The sequence below is a fragment of the Aedes albopictus genome, chromosome 1 (assembly GCF_035046485.1).
Source record: "Aedes albopictus strain Foshan chromosome 1, AalbF5, whole genome shotgun sequence".
NCBI lineage: Eukaryota > Metazoa > Arthropoda > Insecta > Diptera > Culicidae > Aedes > Aedes albopictus.
The window spans coordinates 124,645,381-124,663,524 of NC_085136.1; the positions used below are offsets into that span (position 1 = coordinate 124,645,381).

Below are 18,144 nucleotides of genomic sequence, written 5' to 3' on the forward strand. Positions count from 1 at the left end.
TGGGAGAAGGCTTAGAATCTGATTACGAATCGAATAAGCGGTGTGGAGCAAAAACGATTTTTTGAACCACGCTAATCTACATAGGTCCCAAGTATATATGACAACTTTTTTTCGCCCATTTTATGAAATAGGCTCTTGTACCATTTGGGCAGGTGTACCTATTTTGGGCACTTGCCGCTATAACTATGTCAATTTTAAACCGATTGATTTGAATTTTTGTACAGAGTTAGGTACTGTATGTGCCTAACTCTATACAAAAAATCAAATCAATCGGTTTGAAATTGAATTAGTTATAGCGACAAGTGCCCAAAATAGGTACACCTGCTCAAATGGTACAAGACCCTAGTTATGAAATCCCCTTTGAGCTCTGTGCAAAACTATTTACCACTACTGATGCAAAGGAGGATCTGGCATACCTAAGAGAACTGTCATCTATACTTGGACATGGGTGCACATATTGAAGGGATGTGATATTTGGAAAACATATATGTCACTAACAACAAATTTCAAAAACAAATTCTATTTAAAACATCTACATTACATAATTATAATACTGCCCTTTTTATGCTCAATTTACATGCTTACTTTAACACATTATCTTAATCACTTGAACCAAGTAGAGAGCCAGAGGCTTGACTTACTGAACTAATCCTAAAAACACAATAAAATACATCCCATTGAAGCACAATTACCGTCGTTGGCCAATCCAGCCGTACACTTTGGAGACGCCCAGATAGCCCACCAGAACCGCCATCCCGAATGTACCGAAAAGGCATCCCAGCCCTATCAGTACTCCGACTAGCAGCATCGAAGCCATCGTTATCAGTGTTCCTTCGATTAGCACAAATCCGGTGAAGGTCATGATGGCGGTACACAGCGTGAAGAACACGAAGATTACAAACGGCAACGAAAGGCAGCAAATTGCTGCTGCAATCGACAGGGCCAGCAGAGGGTGATTTCTTAACGCTTCGTAAGTTTCAATGGCGATCTCCCTCACACGATACCGACGAATCAGGTCGTTCATCATGTCGACGAATAAGTTCCCTGGAAAATGTGATGGAAGTTAAAATATATTTGACTATAGTCCATGGGTTGAAAAATAGGCTAAACGGGTCATGCTGAATCAGTGCTGGGAATGGTAACAGTAGTTTGCTTGAATTTGATGAATGTATCGCTGGCTCTTCATATGCGGGAGTAATTTTTTTGAATCAATATAGTAGGCGATCTAAAAAAATACTACAGTAGCAGATTCAACGCGGGAGCTCCAAATGAGTTTCATTGAAATTCATTTGTCGTACTAGCGTTCTTCATTAGGGATATCGTCTATACCCAAAGCACAGTATTTTCCGATGACACGCTCCCGATATCTCGCAAGTACCTTGCAGCATATTTACACCCATGGTTAAACCTTTCAATCATCGGTTTTCCCTTGGTCCACGTAAGCGTCATCCGTGATTCAGCAGGAGGAAACCTCGGAGCAGACTATCTCGTCTCATTATTCAAGTGATCGTGTACGCCGCCGCACCGCACCACACCGACGCGAAAGTGTGAAACAACGCAAATCGGCTTCCGGTTCCCTAAGCTCTCAAGAATCAAGTATATTATGTGCATGATGGTGTACTGGTGGAGTCAGTTTTTGATTATAATGTAAGACGCCGTTCCAGTTGGCATGTCGGTCGCTGAATACCAGGCAGCGTAAAAACCCCACGCCAATCAGCGTGCCATTTATCAAAAAAGCTAACACCATAAAAAAAAAATCTTAACCATAACTTCCTAGATGACCTCTTGTTTAAATACAATCTTTATAAAATAGTTAGTTTTGTTCTCAATTGCCTGAGAAGTCGAGAAGGTCCATCCCGTATGTCGGTCCGATTCTGCCATCAATAATCCTCGTCATTATTGTATCGATTCTCCAATATTATCATCCCGAGAGTCCTACCGATTCATCCAGCGAAGGTCTATCCAACATTGCCACCAAATCATTCTAAAGCCTTGTCTCCAAGCTTGACCCATCTAGAGAATCCCGTCAGAACAGCCACATAGCGATCTACTGTAGCAGACTACCGTAGCAACATAGGGTTTCTAATGAAATTCAACAAACTAGACTACCGTAGCGGACGGTTTTACATTCATAACCATGGGTAGCTGTGATTTGAATAGTTTTGACTCCGTCGTATGAACTTCGTGATTTTTTCCAGCACTGTGCTGAATAATGCCAAGTCGCGATAGAGCGAGCAAAACACGAGGAGCCAAGCCTATATATTTTGTGGGCTTCGTGGCCGAGCAGTTAGCGGCATCAGTCGTTTAGGTGTCTCGTAAGCCTCGGAGTGTGGGTTCGATTCCCGCTCCAGTCGGGGAAAACTTTTCGTCAAACAGAAAATTCTCCACTGGGCCACTGGGTGTTATATGTGTTGTCCGTTGCCTAATGTTAGTAATGTGTTCAGTCTGTGCGACCTCTGGCCCAAGACGGTGAATTGTCTTTTCTTCTTTTCTATCAGCGCTATTCGGCTCGCGGAAGGAAGTGAAGCACTCATGTCGGCGGGACGAAAAAGCGTGGGCGGATTCCCTAGCCGAAGGCGAGAAAGTTGCAAAATATCGACGACATTCGTCTTCTCTAAGATGTCTCACGTCGCCTTGCTGTTCACTTACCTGATGCTGGAAAACAGTTCCCCGGAATATTTCCCCTGTTTTCCCGTCATTTATCGGCATATTTTTCGCGAAAACATTCCAAAGTTTCCAGCGTTCTCCTGACCGCTGCCATATTCTCAAGCCGAAAAGTGACAAAGTGCCTATTACCCAGATCTTTGCCCAAATTCAACGAATCTGGGTTTTTGGGTTACCCGGATTTTGACAACTGATAGAAACAAACATGAAAATCCGGGTCGAATTGACCCAGTCGATGGGTAGTTTCAGCACAGACATACTACTCAAATCTAAATCATTGCACGATTTAACGGTCATTTTGAAAATAATGTGTGGTTCGGACTGTGCTCGCATGTGTCATGGTGGCGCTGCTGTGCCTACATCACTTCTCAATTTTGGAGAGAAATGAACGCGACGCCGATCAATGTTTACATAAAATGACTCAATCATGAACCTTCATTCATGTTTTATGAATGGATGACGCCACGGGGGAGTCATCACCTGCAAAATTGTTACATCGAGCCGAGGGAAACAACACCTGTAAATGAATGCTTCGGATTGAGAATTATAGAGGGTGCTAGTGAGATGCCAAACGATGTTTTTGAAGCAATTTTCTTCTAAGTAATATGTCTGTCTGTGCTATGAGTCTCACCGCGTACCAAAAATTATGTCAATTGGATGAAAATTGACTGAGTTATATTGCATCTTGCTTTGCTTTATAGATTTCCGTGCAAATGTTCAATCATCTAAAATATTTGTTCACACGTCAAACACCAAGGAAAGTAGCAAGTAAACAAACCGATTATTCCTTGCACCACCCAAAAAGTGTAACCGACGCTTAAAATTTCTAGCAGCGAAACGAACCAATGTATGCTGAAACTGGTGGGAACATATTGTGGTGTGACAAAAAATTTCTGCAGGGGGTCGAATACGGTGCAAAAAAAGCAATATCAGAAAAGTACCCAAAATAGAAGCCCTGCCGAGATGGTTCCAGCATAGACTAATTTCAAAACCCCCATGTACCAAAGAAAAGCATTAAATTTTATTGCCCGTTGTGAATATTTATAGATTCCGACGCAAATAAATGATTACGCTCATTGTTCGTATCACACGTGGGAAGCAATTTCGGCGGACTGTAATTTCTCGTCACGAAATAAAAACACGTCTGTTTGACGAAAATCCGTTTTAATACTAATTCTGCTTTGTTACAGGAAATGGTTACATAAATGCACTGAACTAGAAATGCCTCATTGGCCAAAACAAATCAAACGAGTTCATTGTTACACTGGAAGAAATTATCCCCCGTTTTCTATCCTAAACATACTCCCCCCTTGGGCTCCGCACAACTCATCATTTGTCCCCGCACTCCTCGTTGTCGGGTATCGGCAGCAGCGCAATCTGCGTCGTAGGTCTGCGGTACTCGCCAGTACTTGTTCACACCGTTACCACCCGGATCACTCCATCTTGCCCTGGATGTGTGTTAACGATTCCTCCAAGTCTCCAGCTCTGGGGAGGAGTGTGCTCCTTCTTGAGAATGACCATCATGCCGCTTCGGATGAACGATGACTCCTTTTTCCACTTGTGCCGTTTTTGTAGCTCAGTCAAGTAGTCATTGCACCACCGCTTCCAAAACGACTGCCTCCGCTTCTGAATTAACTGGTATCTGGATAACGCATGTTCTTTTACAGTGTCGTAGAGAGGTTCTGCAATTGCCGTCAATTCACGACTGATCAGGAAATGACCTGGGCTCAATGCCCGATAGTCGTGTGGGTCATTAGACTGTTCGCATAACGGACGTGAATTTAAAATGGCCTCGATTTGAATCAATAGCGTATTCATCTCCTCGTAAGTGAGATACGATTCATTGAGCGTCCGATAGAGATGATGTTTTGCGCTTTTGACCCCTGCTTCCTGTGAATACCGGGCAACCCACTGGAACAATCCGTTCCCAGCCATCTTAGCAAACTGCAGTAGAATCACTTGGCATAATACGGAACCTCACGGTGATGGCGACTTGCCCCGCCAACAGTCCACTCGTCAATGAGGCAGCATCACACTGACGACGACCCCGTCATGGTGCTGGCTGTCACTGATGCTTGCTAGGGGAAATACACGCATGGGAAATGCTACTCAGCTTTGTTCATACCCCACATTCTCCCTCTTCTCCGAAAAGAAAAAAAAAGTTTTCGACTAGCAGGCTTGTTATTTTTACGCTCAAACCCTCAATTTCGTTCTCTTCATCCTTATGGCACCAATGCAACAAGATACACTTCAAGATACAAGAATTAAGACGAATGGCCACATTTACTTTTTTGATTAGTAAACGCACTTTTGTTAATATCGAACCTATATCATTTGATTAATAACTTGCAATGCTAACCAATCATCTATACGACTTCGCACGTCTCGTTATGTAGCCGGCCCTGTTTTTCTCTCACTCAAATCAATCGTTATTCACGATTGCGAAAATTCGACGCATTCAACGAAAACGAACATATTTTGTAAGAATTATTTGTCAAAAAAGAAAAAAAAACAAGAGATTAACGAATTTGAGATTTATAAAAAGACAATTACACCGTCTTCGACCTTGCGGCCTCTACAGACTGAACATTACAAACATTTCACAACGGACAACACATATTACACCCAGTGGCCCAGTGGAGAATTTTCCGTTTGGCGAAAAGTTTTCCCCGACTGGAGCGGGAATCGAACCCACACTCCAAGGCTTACGAGACACCTAAACGACTGGCGCCGCTAACCGCTCGGCCATGAAGCCAACAATTTGAGATTTATCAGACTAAAGATTCCGTATATCATACAACTCCATTTTCAATGCTTCAATGTGATGGTACAGATGGACCATATATAACACACAAATGTCCTTCATTATACGAAAATAGATTCTACAAAACGAGTTCAAAAGAGGTTCTACAACATATTTTCAGTAGATATGTTTTCATTGCGTACTTCGAATTTTAAACTGTTTAACGATATGCAATTTTTATGGGCGGTTTTCATTACACGTCCCTGCATTTTCCTCACGCACAGCTTTCGGCAGTTATCATGCAACGCCATTTCCTTAGACGGGTTTCTTTACACATCGCTGCATTTTCCTAATGCAAACAATTTTCGGCAGTTTTTCAATAACGCCATTTCCTCGGACGGATTTCATTTCACGTCCCTGTATTTTCCTTATGCAGAAACATTTTCGGCGGTTATCCAACAACGCCTTTACCGTGGACGGTTTTCACTACACGTCCCTGCATTTTCTTTATGCAGAAAAATTTTCGGCGGTTATCCAAAAATGCCGTTTCCTTGGACGGTTTTCATTACACGTCCCTGCATTTTCTTTATGCAGAATAATTTTCGGCGGTTATCCAAAAATGCCGTTTCCTTGGACGGTTTTCATTACACGTCCCTGCATTTTCCTTATGCAGAAAAATTTTCGGCGGTTATCCAACAACGCCTTTACCTTGGTCGGTTTTCACTACACGTCCCTGCATTTTCTTTATGCAGAAAAATTTTCGGCGGTTATCCAAAAATGCCGTTTCCTTGGACGGTTTTCATTACACGTCCCTGCATTTTCCTTATGCAGAAAAATTTTCGGCGGTTATCCAACAACGCCTTTACCTTGGACGGTTTTCACTACACGTCCCTGCATTTTCTTTATGCAGAATAATTTTCGGCGGTTATCCAAAAATGCCGTTTCCTTGGACGGTTTTCATTACACGTCCCTGCATTTTCCTTATGCAGAAAAATTTTCGGCGGTTATCCAACAACGCCTTTACCTTGGACGGTTTTCACTACACGTCCCTGCATTTTCTTTATGCAGAAAAATTTTCGGCGGTTATCCAAAAATGCCGTTTCCTTGGACGGTTTTCATTACACGTCCCTGCATTTTCCTTATGCAGAAAAATTTTCGGCGGTTCGACACGCCATTAATTTGCCCAACCAAAAACCCGAGCAAAAACCAACCCAACCAACCAACGCCGCGAGTATTTTACGGCAACATTCACAATAGTCAAACACCTCTACCATCATGCACATCAACCTGTTTGCATTTACCGTTCAACCGAGCGACAACACGAGCATGTACGATCCGAGGAATCAACGAAAGCGCGACCATCCATGCCGAGCAAGAACATGAAGAAACATGCATGCAATCATCGACCGACCACCTATCCACAGCGTGCTACCAGTCGACAACAAAAATCAACCACGTCACCGCGCCTTTGTTCATGTGTTTGTGCTAGAACCAAGGCTAAAACAGAACGCTAAAACTTTCCGCGCTCTAGCTTTCGCCAGGAACCGCAGAATTGCAACACCCACTTCACTGTGTTTGCAGCACCACCACACACTTCACACACCAAAACGATTTGTTTACTCTCACTATTTTTATGCCAAGTGATTCTACCTATTTTATGATTAACTTGTTATTGATTATGATGCACTCCTGGCAGGATCGCCAATGTGAATACCGGGCAACCCACTGGAACAATCCGTTCCCAGCCATCTTAGCAAACTGCAGTAGAATCACTTGGCATAATACGGAACCTCACGGTGATGGCGACTTGCCCCGCCAACAGTCCACTCGTCAATGAGGCAGCATCACACTGACGACGACCCCGTCATGGTGCTGACTGTCACTGATGCTTGCTAGGGGAAATACACGCATGGGAAATGCTACTCAGCTTTGTTCATACCCCACACTTCCCATAATCCGCCCTGGTGGGGAGCCTTTGGTGGATTGAAGCTCCACGATATGCCACGCACCTGGCAGAAGTCACTCACCTTCTTCTCCAATACTTGCGAAGTAAGCAGCTCGTGCAACTCAGTCAGTTATCGATTTGCCCCGATAAAATTCTTTCCATTGTCCGAGAACAATTCGGCAACATGCCCTCGTCTGCCCACGAAGCGTTGCAGCGCAGAGAGGAACGAGTCCGCTGTCATCGATGTCACTAGCTCAATGTGTATTGCTTTTGTGGACATACACACAAATACTGCAATATATCCTTTGATCGGTGCTTTCATTCGCCCTTGCTTTAGCAAAACAGGCCCGGCATAGTCGATGCCAGTTCTGATGAACGGATCGGCGACTGTGACTCGGAACCTTGGAAGATTACCCATAAGCTGGTTTGTCTCCTTTGGCTTCATTCGGAAGCACCTTACGCACCGTCTCAGCACCCTACGTATGGCTCGTTTTCCCTTCTCTGGCCAAACATAGCGTCGCATAACTGCAAGCAACCCGTTTTGTCCCAAATGCAGATGTTCACGATGTAGAGTTTCGATTAACATTTCTGTCAGTGGATGTTTCTCTGGGATAATCATGGAGTGCTTCTGTTCATACGGGAGGTCAGAATATTGTAGTCGTCCTCCAACTCTCAGCAATCGCTCACTATCCAGCATAGGTCGCAGATTGAGAAGCCTTCCAACTACAGGTTTTTCTGATTCCACACACTTGATTTCATTACGGTATTCAGCAGCCTGTACTACCTTGACCATTACCTTCATAGTTTCTCGAAATTCCAAACTTGTCAATTGTCCTCGACGTCGTTTATCGTATTCCAGTCTGCAGTTCGTTACGAATCTCATTACATATCCTACGACTCTTTCTAGCTTGCGAAAATTGCTGGTGTTCATAATCAACTCCAACATGCGATTTTCTGGAACAGCAGATCCAACCGTTGCTTCTACTGGAGTAGTCATCGTTCGGTTCGACCCAGCCGCAGCGCACAGCAATACCACCGGTTCGCCCTCCATCGCACGTAGAAACGTAGGGCCTCTCCACCACATTTCATTATCTGCCAATTTTGAAGGATACACACCGCGGGATATCATGTCAGCTGGGTTCATGGTCGTCGGTACGTACTTCCATTCAAAGCCGTTTGTCAATTCGCGAATCTGCGAAACCCGATTCCGGACGAAAACTGGTGTTTCAGGTTTCACATGCTCAATCCAGGCGAGCACAATTTGAGAATCAGACCACAATACCACTCGATCCACCGGTAATTCCAAAGCATTCAGGACCTGTGTGACTTGCTCTGACAATAACTTCGCAGCGCATAACTCCAGGCGCGGTATGGTCAATTCAGCTGGATTTGAGTCATCAGTCGACTGTCGTCTGGTTTCCTTGATGGGGGCAATCCGAGACTTTCCGCATAGCAAATGCACCTCCGCTGTTTCTTCCTGATTAATGCTCCGCAAATACACGCAACTTCCATAAGCTTTCATAGAAGCGTCTGCAAAACCGTGTATCTCGAAACGACAAGCTCCATCGATGATCACCAGTCTCGGAATCTTCATCTTCGCTACCTCTGGCAGCTGGTTCCTTATTGTGTTCCACTCAACCAACTGCTCCTCCGACAGATCTTCATCCCAATCCAAACCACACTTCCACAAATCTTGCATAATCATTTAAGTTATCACTATCACCGGGGCAAGCAGACCCAACGAGTCGAATAGACGGGCAATCTCTGACATTACTTGTCTCTTCGTTGCCCTAACAACACTCACACTAGGCTTGACGGAGAAGGTGAAACAGTCTTCGACCGGGTTGCACAGTAGGCCAAGCGTTTTTATCGTTTCATTAACGTCACGATTTTTAAAGTCAAGTTGCTTCTCTTGCATTTCAACAGGGATATTGTCCAACAGGTTAGCATCATTTGCACACCACTTATGCAATTGAAAACCACCACGTCCAAGCAACTCAACCAAATCATTTTGTAACAGTTTTGCTTCTTCCAGAGTTGCAGCCCCGGATAAAACATCATCTACGTACGCACTTTTCTTCACCACCTTACTCGCGGCCGGAAAACACTCCTTTTCATCTTCGGCAAGCTGGTTGAGGGAACGCGTTGCAAGAAACGGAGCGGCGGCTGTCCCGTAGGTGACCGTTGTCAACTCAATCTCCTTCAGTGGCTGGGATCGATATTCGCGCCACAAAATCCGTTGAAACTTAGTGTCGTCCTCGTGCATCGAAGCCATTCGGTACATTTTCGATATATCCGCTGTGAATGCATAGCGATGAAGGCGGAAACGCAGCACGATGTCGAACAATGTTTCTTGGACTGGGGGTCCAACCATCAGCAGATCATTAAGCGATACCCCGGAGCCACTTTTCGATGACGCGTCGAACACAACTCTCAACCTTGTCGTGGAGCTGTCGGGTCGAAGCACACAGTGGTGTGGCATATAATAAGCCTCTGCATTATCGCTGACCGGACCCAGGAGTACTTTGCAATGACCCAAACGAATGTACTCACTGATGAATTCAGAATAAAGCTTCTTCAATTGTGGATCCTTGTCTAATCTTCGTGCCAGCTGGTAGAATCTCTTCTCCGCTTGCTGACGTGATTCACCAAGCTCCTGACAATCCCTTCGAAACGGCAACCTCACCACATATCTTCCGTCTTCGTCGCGATAAAATGTTTCCCGGAAATGTTGCTCGGAATCGTTGTCTTCAGGCTTCGGACTGTTTGACTGGTTGTCAATGGCCCAAAACAGCTTCAAAATGTGGACCAAATCCGTATCAGCTTCACGAACAGCAGCAGCTTGGAAAGACCGGACTGTGGATAACGTTGCAGATGCATCCACCGGGCCCGATACAAGCCAGCCTAGGACGCTTTCCTGCAGCAGCGGGAGATCTACGGACATCCTTATCTTACCTGACAGTAGAAGATCAAAAAATGCCTCTGCGCCGACCAACATGTCGACACGGGATGGTTCAAAAAACTTCGGTTCAGCCAATTCTATGTTGGGCGGTATAGGCCAATGATCCACGTTCAGCTTTGTCACCGGCAATGCACCAGTAACCTTGGGTACGACCAAATAGTCCAGGCAAAATGCTTCCTCGGATGGATTTCACCTTGCACTGCACTTGGAATTTCACCAACGTCTTCATCCCGTTCACTCCGGTGACGGGAACGTCCACATAGTTCTTCTTCAACTGTAGAAGGTCTGCCAACCGCTGGGACACAAAATTTGTCATGGCCCCGGAATCCAGTAGAACTCGGCATTTATGCTGATCACCATCAACGTCGAATACATTCACTATTGCAGTAGCCAGTAGCACATGCTTCGGTGACACAGCGGTGTCACACGGTCGTAGGCAGTTAGCGACCGTCGTTTCCGTAGCGGGTCTCACGCTGTTACTCGAACTGCCACCATCTTCGTCCGGCTTCTTCAGTGGAGGTTTCTGCTCATCCTGAGATTTCTGCTCTTCTTGGTGCAGCAACAGATGATGCTGTCGGGAACATTTCGGGCACTTCGCATTCGTCTTGCAATTTGCAGTTCGATGGCCCTTTTTAAGGCAAGCAAAGCACAGACCAAGTTGTTTAGCCTTGTAGAACCGCCCTTTTACATCCAGCTTTTTGAACACGTCGCATTTTTCCACAGTATGAACCTCGCAGCAGATTTGACAATCCTCGGATTTCTGAATCGTAGCCGTGTGTGCCTTTGTTGCTGCCGGCTGAGCTGTGCGAGTAGGAGGGTTCTTACCTTTCTGTGTCGACTTGAAGCTTTCGCAGCGCTCCAGTACATGTTGCTGGTTACGAAGAACAACAATCATGTTTTTGTACACGGGTAGCTTGCCGCGCTTCACGTTCGACTCCCATATCTTGCGTGTATCCTGATCCAGCTTAGTGGAAATCTAGGTGGTCACTATCGCTTCGGAGAGTTTATCCATTTTCAACTGATGAAACTCCAACGAATTGATGCTCTTTTCCACTTCGTCGATTAACGTCTTCAGCTGCTGAAAAGATTCGGTCGTCATCGGCTTCAGGTTCAGTAGCTTCATAATAGTGTAGTTAATGAGCACCGGGAGATTTTCTAATTGCTCTGTCAGGCTCTTCCATGCTCCATCGTAATCGTTGTCTCGGATGAGCTGAGGGTCAATGGCTCCCTGCGCCTTGCCAATCAAAGCTTTGTCCAAAAAGTGTAATTTGGTCGCAGCTGAATCGCCTGTGCATTTGTCCACAATGTCCCGAAACATTTGTTTGAATTTGAACCAGTGTTCATATTTGCCATCAAACGAGGGTAGTGCGGCCTGCTGCAGTACTATCGTTGGCGAAGGTCTAACGAGTTGACTGGCACCACTACCACTAGGCAGCGACGAAATTTCGGGCCAAGTTATGGCGGGCATCTGCTGTGTTTTCAGCGACTCTTCGTAGGCGTCAATGATTTCACAAAGCGAAATCCTTGTGTACTCATAGAGTTCTTCGAATTCTACGAATGTCGCCTCAAACTCATATTTCCTCGATGGAGCAGCTTGGTAGATTTTATTTTGGAAGTCGTTATACTCCTCGTATGCTGCATCCACCGTCTTCACGTACAGTCTTAGCGCATGTATGTTGAAAACCTTGTAGTCGTGGTTCGCAGTTTCAATCGCCTTCCGTATTCGAACAATTTTCCCCTTTGCAGTTTCGCAGCATCGGCTCAGAGCATCCACACTGGCATCCATTTTGTTTTTTAATTGCGCAGCTTTCTGTTCGTCCTTTTGTACACTGACCGACGGCACCTGCTCTTTGGGAGGCGGTGTTGTTCCCGATCCACTGTCACTGAACTGCAGCTTTCTTCGGTTTCCGGAACGATGCACCATTTCTTCACGGATTCTATTTCACTTTTTGCTAATTCGCAGGGGGCACGCCTCCCTGTCAATCCTTCTGTTCGGCGGATCACTTTTCTACTGTGCCGCAGCGCAGTAAGAAATCACTTTTCGACCACCTTCCAGTGATCGAATCACTTTTACGAACGGGAATCACTTTCCAACGCGAACTTCCCGACCCGTAATCAATTTTCGCGATTACTTCCCAAATTGTCTTTTATCCGGTTCGAATACGACCATTTTGTTCGTATCACACGTGGGAAGCAATTTCGGCGGACTGTAATTTCTCGTCACGAAATAAAAACACGTCTGCTTTGACGAAAATCCGTTTTAATACTAATTCTGCTTTGTTACAGGAAATGGTTACATAAATGCACTGAACTAGAAATGCCTCATTGGCCAAAACAAATCAAACGAGTTCATTGTTACACTGGAAGAAATTATCCCCCGTTTTCTATCCTAAACACTCATTTTCAGCGTAGTTGCGTTATAAATGTTTGTTTATAATGCAAAACTGTCACCAAATGTGTACCCAACAACACAGCGTACAATATCTGTGGGCCCACGCAACTAATTTTCGCGCAAGAGTCTAAACAGGTGGAATCTCCGCAATAAATTTCATCATCATTAAATTTTCTGTTCCACTTCCCTAAAAATAGTTTTGGCCAAAATTTATATTTTTCCGACCATTGTGAATTCACTGCGCATGGAATGACCGCTCCAGCCAAATCGACCAAAACACCACACAGGAATGTTTACGCTAAAAACAAAAAGAACAGAGAAAACCACTGATGGCACTTACAGTAAAACGTGAACCCGTCCACGAAGTTCCGGATCATGTCTTCCAGCTCCTGTTGATTCCGTTCGATCCTCATCGCATGCTGGAGGCCATTGCCGTCGGGGGAGTTGGAGCGCCTTCGCTGATGTCCACCTCCTTCATCCTCCGATATGTCGTCAATGGCGTCCTGTCCGTACAAGGAAAACAGCCGTAATTTTCGTAAGATTTGTACAATCTGAAGGCGCACTTACCAGATCATTTCCGTTGCGTAGTACCATTTTGGCGACTTGAAAATTGTAATTGAAAATGGATCAGATTTTTATATTGAAATTCCTAACGAGCGGAGTAGACGATGGCCGCTTTTCTAGCTTTTTCTGATTCTTCTGCAAATGTTTTTGTTTTTACTCTAGCTTTTCACCAGCGTTTACCAGTGTTGCCAGAAAATGTCAAAGTGAGCAAATGAACACCGGAACTCAGTTATAATTTTCGCTGAGTTCTGACCTCTGCTAAATGAGCAGGAAAATTCGAGCAGGAAAAAAGCTCCCCTAAAGCGCCGCCTATACCTCATGGCACGAACTTCGAGCAGGAAATATTTTTTTTCCTGCTGACTTCACATTTTTGAGCTTTTTTCCTGCTGGGTTCACAGTTTTGAGCTTTTTTCCCGCTAACTTCACAGGTTGAGCTTTTTTCCCGCTAATTAAAAAAAACATAAAATTCCTAAAATTCAGTTTGTGATTGAAGGTTGCATTTGCATGGCGATGTTGGTGATGTCCGGGTAAGTTTTTTATACAAAAATGTTACTTAAATATATTGCGAATATTTATGCTTTGCTTTCTAGAGAAAGTGCCCGCCAAACTCATGAAAATGAAAATCCTACTGGACGTGTGGATTTGAACCGCAAAATGTAACCGGCTAGCGTACGCAAACGAGGCATATAAATCCATTGATGTGTGAAGCTTGATATCGGACAATCATGACCAGAGCCCGGAGTACCGAGGATAGCACGTTTACAACAGCGTGCCCGGAAGATTATAGGGGAGGTTGTCAACAATAAGCTCGGTGAGTCAGCAGGAGCGATGTTGTGGATTTACCGGCTACTTGTATTCCACCGGTCACTTCAGTAGGGTAATTGTTCCTAATGTTGCGGTACATAATGGCAATTGAGCACTTTTTCGACTGAAATGTTACCAAAAGGCATTTTTGTGTGCTTTAAGATTTGCCAAAAACCTATTTAAAAAAAATCCTTAATATTTCGGCTGCTGTCTTCCTATTGTTCCTAATGTTGCGGTATCCCATATGATTTCAATGGGATACCGCAACATTAGAAACCGTAATCAAATATTACCTCCATAAAATCCTTGACCTCATGTGAAGTGGCAACCAGCAACAAAAGGTTATCGTTTACAATAATCAATGATCGAAAACAGAGAAACGATAGTTTTTTTTATATTATTTTTCCAAGCAAATTTGGAACTACCGACTAACGTTTTGAAACCCTTCATTAGATGGTACGATCATATTTTTTAAATTAATTTACCTTATTAACCTCTGGCCAAGTTCGCAGGGGTTGACGGTATTAAAGTGAAGGAGTTTCATTTTGATTATTGTAATGTAGTGTTCTTTAGTGAAACACATAACCTTTTTTTAACACTTCAACGGTTCATCACGAACCAGCGGCTGCAGATGGAGTATGGCTGATCATATGCATCAGACATGCCTCGATAAACACGGAGGAACCGCCGGAGCTCAGTAGAGTCTATTCCCAAGCAATAGTTTCATGTCGGTTGGATTTGAGAAGGTTTTGATGATCGTTACAAATCCTAATAAAAGTATTATAGGATTTGTGACAGGTTTTGGAACCTTTTACAACCAGCTGTGAGCTGTCTTCAAAATGTTGTTTGGACTTTCTTTTCCACGTTTCTCGGTTGATTTTGATTAGTAATGTATTAATGTCATAGTCGCTTTTTCGAATTTTGACTATGTTGGCCATATTTTCTTTAATAAAGCAATTCAAGCATAATTTTTCAAATCGACGTATCTAACTTTTTCACTGATCTGAGTAAATTCATGGTCAATGTTGACGACCATTTCACTAAAATAGTTTTTTATAAAAATACTTTTCATAAGTTTTTTCGTGCTTAACATCACCAGGGATATAGCACGCACTAGGTAAGAAACAAAACCTACTCATTCCATATCATTTTCACAATGAATTTTGACAAAAATACACATACACCGGGTTGGTTCGAGATACGTCATGCCAGATACGTCGCTTTTGTATGGTGCCAGTTTGGTGTATCTGTTACTTTTGATTTTGGCTAGATACGTCGTTTGATTTTCTCATATATCAAAACGGTGTATCTATCAGTAAAGTTCTAAACATCAAAATAGTTAGATACGTCGTTTCGATTAATATGCTTAGTTAAACAAATTAAGCAATAAATCATCAAACAGTGATGTGGATTCTTCAATTTGCTTTATGAATCATGCATGCAGCAGTTAACCCGGATCTGTTTACATTCTCGAGTTACGTTAAAGTTAAAGTTATGCTTGAATTAACCTTTCAGCACGCGCGCTGTTGTAAAAAGTACAACACTACCAAAAAATCTCAATCGTCGTATTCAGCGCGAGCGCGGTGCAGTTTTGGTTACTTGATAACGCGCGTGCTGAAGGGTTAAAATCAACCGACGAATTAATAGTGGGAAGGAGATTTGCAGCACTTAATTGGCCTCCTAAAGTGAGGTTATGTTTTGTGAAATCCCATTTCGTATTTTAGTGATTGAGTCGTTTCAGATAATCTTTTTTGAGGGATCGGGGTAGATAAAATCGTTTTATAGGTAAATTTACCAAAACATTAATGAATAAACTGATGGGGAACTGGTATTTCGCTAATTGTTGAACACTATTCAAATGTTGAACAGTTTCTGAAAATTTTAATATAAATCTTACTTAAGTAATTTTCGCTCAACGTAAACGTATGATGTAGATGCATATACATGTGTGTCACGATATTGGTCCAATTAAATTAAAAAAATATACATATTTCACGTCAAAAATATTGATTGAAAATTTTGTATCGCTGATGACAAGAAAACAGCACAATTCTTAAGGTTCATGTTAAGAAATTGCTGCGGGCAAATCGACCACAAATATCAAAGGCACACCATAGTTACAAGAACTGGAAGGATGTCCTTAATAGTTTAAAATTGTTCAAAATCACATTTTCATTGTACCGTTGGGTGTCCTTATTTCGCGCGGGTCCAAATTTCGCTCACTGATAATATTTAGAGATCATAAACATGAAACTAATTGTACAATTGCCCAAATTTCACTTTAGCTTCAGTATCTAAAGTGAAATTTGGACAATTCAACAACTTGTTCTGTTATTCTTCTTCTTCTTCTTGGCGTAACGTCCTCACTGGGACCAAGCCTGCTTCTCAGCTTAGTGTTCTATGAGCACTTCCACAGTTATTAACTGAGAGCTTCCTCTGCCAATGACCATTTTGCATGTGTATATCGTGTGGCAGGCACGAAGATACTCTATGCCCTAGGAAGTCAAGGAAATTTCCTTTACGAAAAGATCCTGGACCGACCGGGAATCGAACCCGTCACCCTCAGCATGGTCATGCTGAATACCCGTGCGTTTACCGCCTCGGCTATATGGGCCCTGTTCTGTTATTATGATCTCTAAATATTATCAGTGAGCGAAATTTGGACCAGCGCGAAATTAGGGCACCCCACGGTAATTTAATTTCAAAAAAAAAATTCTAATCAAACTATCATTACACAGCGTAACAAAAATTAACTTTTGGTCTGTCTCAAAAGCAAACTTATGTGTCTCTGACAGATTTTGGGCCGCTGAATCCGAATCCGGGCTCAGATTTTTGCTCTAACACGTCACAATTTTAAGCTATACCTCGATTTATAGGGCAAAATATGCGATTTTGGGCTTTTTTGACTGCAAGCCATTACGTAAAAAAATATTTTTTTTAATCAATCAAAAGGTTAATTGGTCAATTAACATCTAAATTAACGACTCATGCAAAAAAAATCGTTTTACCAAATCAAATTCAGGGTGTTAAGGGGGTCCCAGGAGTATTTCAAGGCGTTTCAGGAGGTTCAGGAGCAACTCACGGGTTTTCAAGGGATTTCAGGGTCGTTTCATGAGTGTTCTTGGGGGTTGAGTGGATTCCATGGGTTTCCAGGAGTATTTCAGTCGTACTTTTCTTCTGTAACTTTCGCTTCTAATCAAATCTTTTCAGCCATTTTTGCATCTAGTCCTGTTTAAAACGATTTCAATCCACTAATTGTCACTAACTGGGACTAGCTGAGCACAAAACACGAAAAACCCTGAAAAAATTCGCCAGAGTAAAAAAATGTCGCGTCAAATTTTATCAAATGTTGGACCACATCGGATAACTGTTTGGTCTACGTTGGGTTTGGTGCCCAAAATAAAAACAGGTGAATGATAGGTTTATGTCGGGTTACACGCCATCAATTACGAACAAGGCTTCAAGCGTTTCAACAATTAGCGAGAACCGTCCAACATTATGGGAGGTATGCACTTCAAACGAAATCGCTCAAGCAATTTTCGTTCAGTGCATTATTTTTCCGTGACTGGAATGGTCAAGAAATTTAACACAGCAAGCCCCATTTGATTTGACGTTTCGTTTCAGCTCCGTACTAGGATCCGGAATAAAGTGACGCTTTATTATTTCTTGAGCGATTCCTTGCCTGAATTTTCCACGCATCGAGATAGGCCAAGAAATTTCTTGCGATCAGCGTACTATCCATTAGGATGAGCTAGCTTGAGCAAGCGTTCAACATTTGGGTTACAGACCTCCCATACAAATGTTCTATTTTCTCTTAGAAAATGGAATTTAAGGGAATACAAATTCAATGGGCAGTAGGGTCTTGTACCACTTGGGCAGGTGTACCTATTTTGGGCACTTGCCGCTATAACTAAGTCAATTTCAAAGCGATTTATTTAAAATTTTGTCCAGAGTTAGGCACGTACAGTATCTAACTCTGTACAAAAATTCAAATCAATCGGTTTGAAATTGACTTGGTTATAGCGACAAGTGCCCAAAATAGGTACACTTGCCCAAATGGTACAATACCC

At 43.1% G+C, this 18,144-nt stretch overlaps 2 protein-coding genes across 2 annotated transcripts; both read right to left on the bottom strand.

Moving 5' to 3' along the window:
* Nucleotides 1-504: 504 nt before the first annotated feature.
* LOC109403518 (uncharacterized) lies at nucleotides 505-13,432 on the bottom strand. The gene is made up of 3 exons (XM_019676339.3): nucleotides 13,274-13,432; nucleotides 13,047-13,209; nucleotides 505-1,044 (listed from the first exon to the last, which is right to left on the bottom strand). Exons 1-3 carry the CDS (start codon nucleotides 13,298-13,300, stop codon nucleotides 689-691), a joined length of 546 nt encoding a protein of 181 aa, XP_019531884.2. The 5' UTR covers nucleotides 13,301-13,432; the 3' UTR covers nucleotides 505-688.
* Nucleotides 972-10,350, bottom strand: LOC134285149 (uncharacterized). Its single transcript, XM_062845330.1, has 2 exons — nucleotides 9,439-10,350; nucleotides 972-9,162 (listed from the first exon to the last, which is right to left on the bottom strand). Exons 1-2 carry the CDS (start codon nucleotides 10,348-10,350, stop codon nucleotides 9,058-9,060), a joined length of 1,017 nt encoding a protein of 338 aa, XP_062701314.1. The 3' UTR covers nucleotides 972-9,057.
* Nucleotides 13,433-18,144: the final 4,712 nt, after the last annotated feature.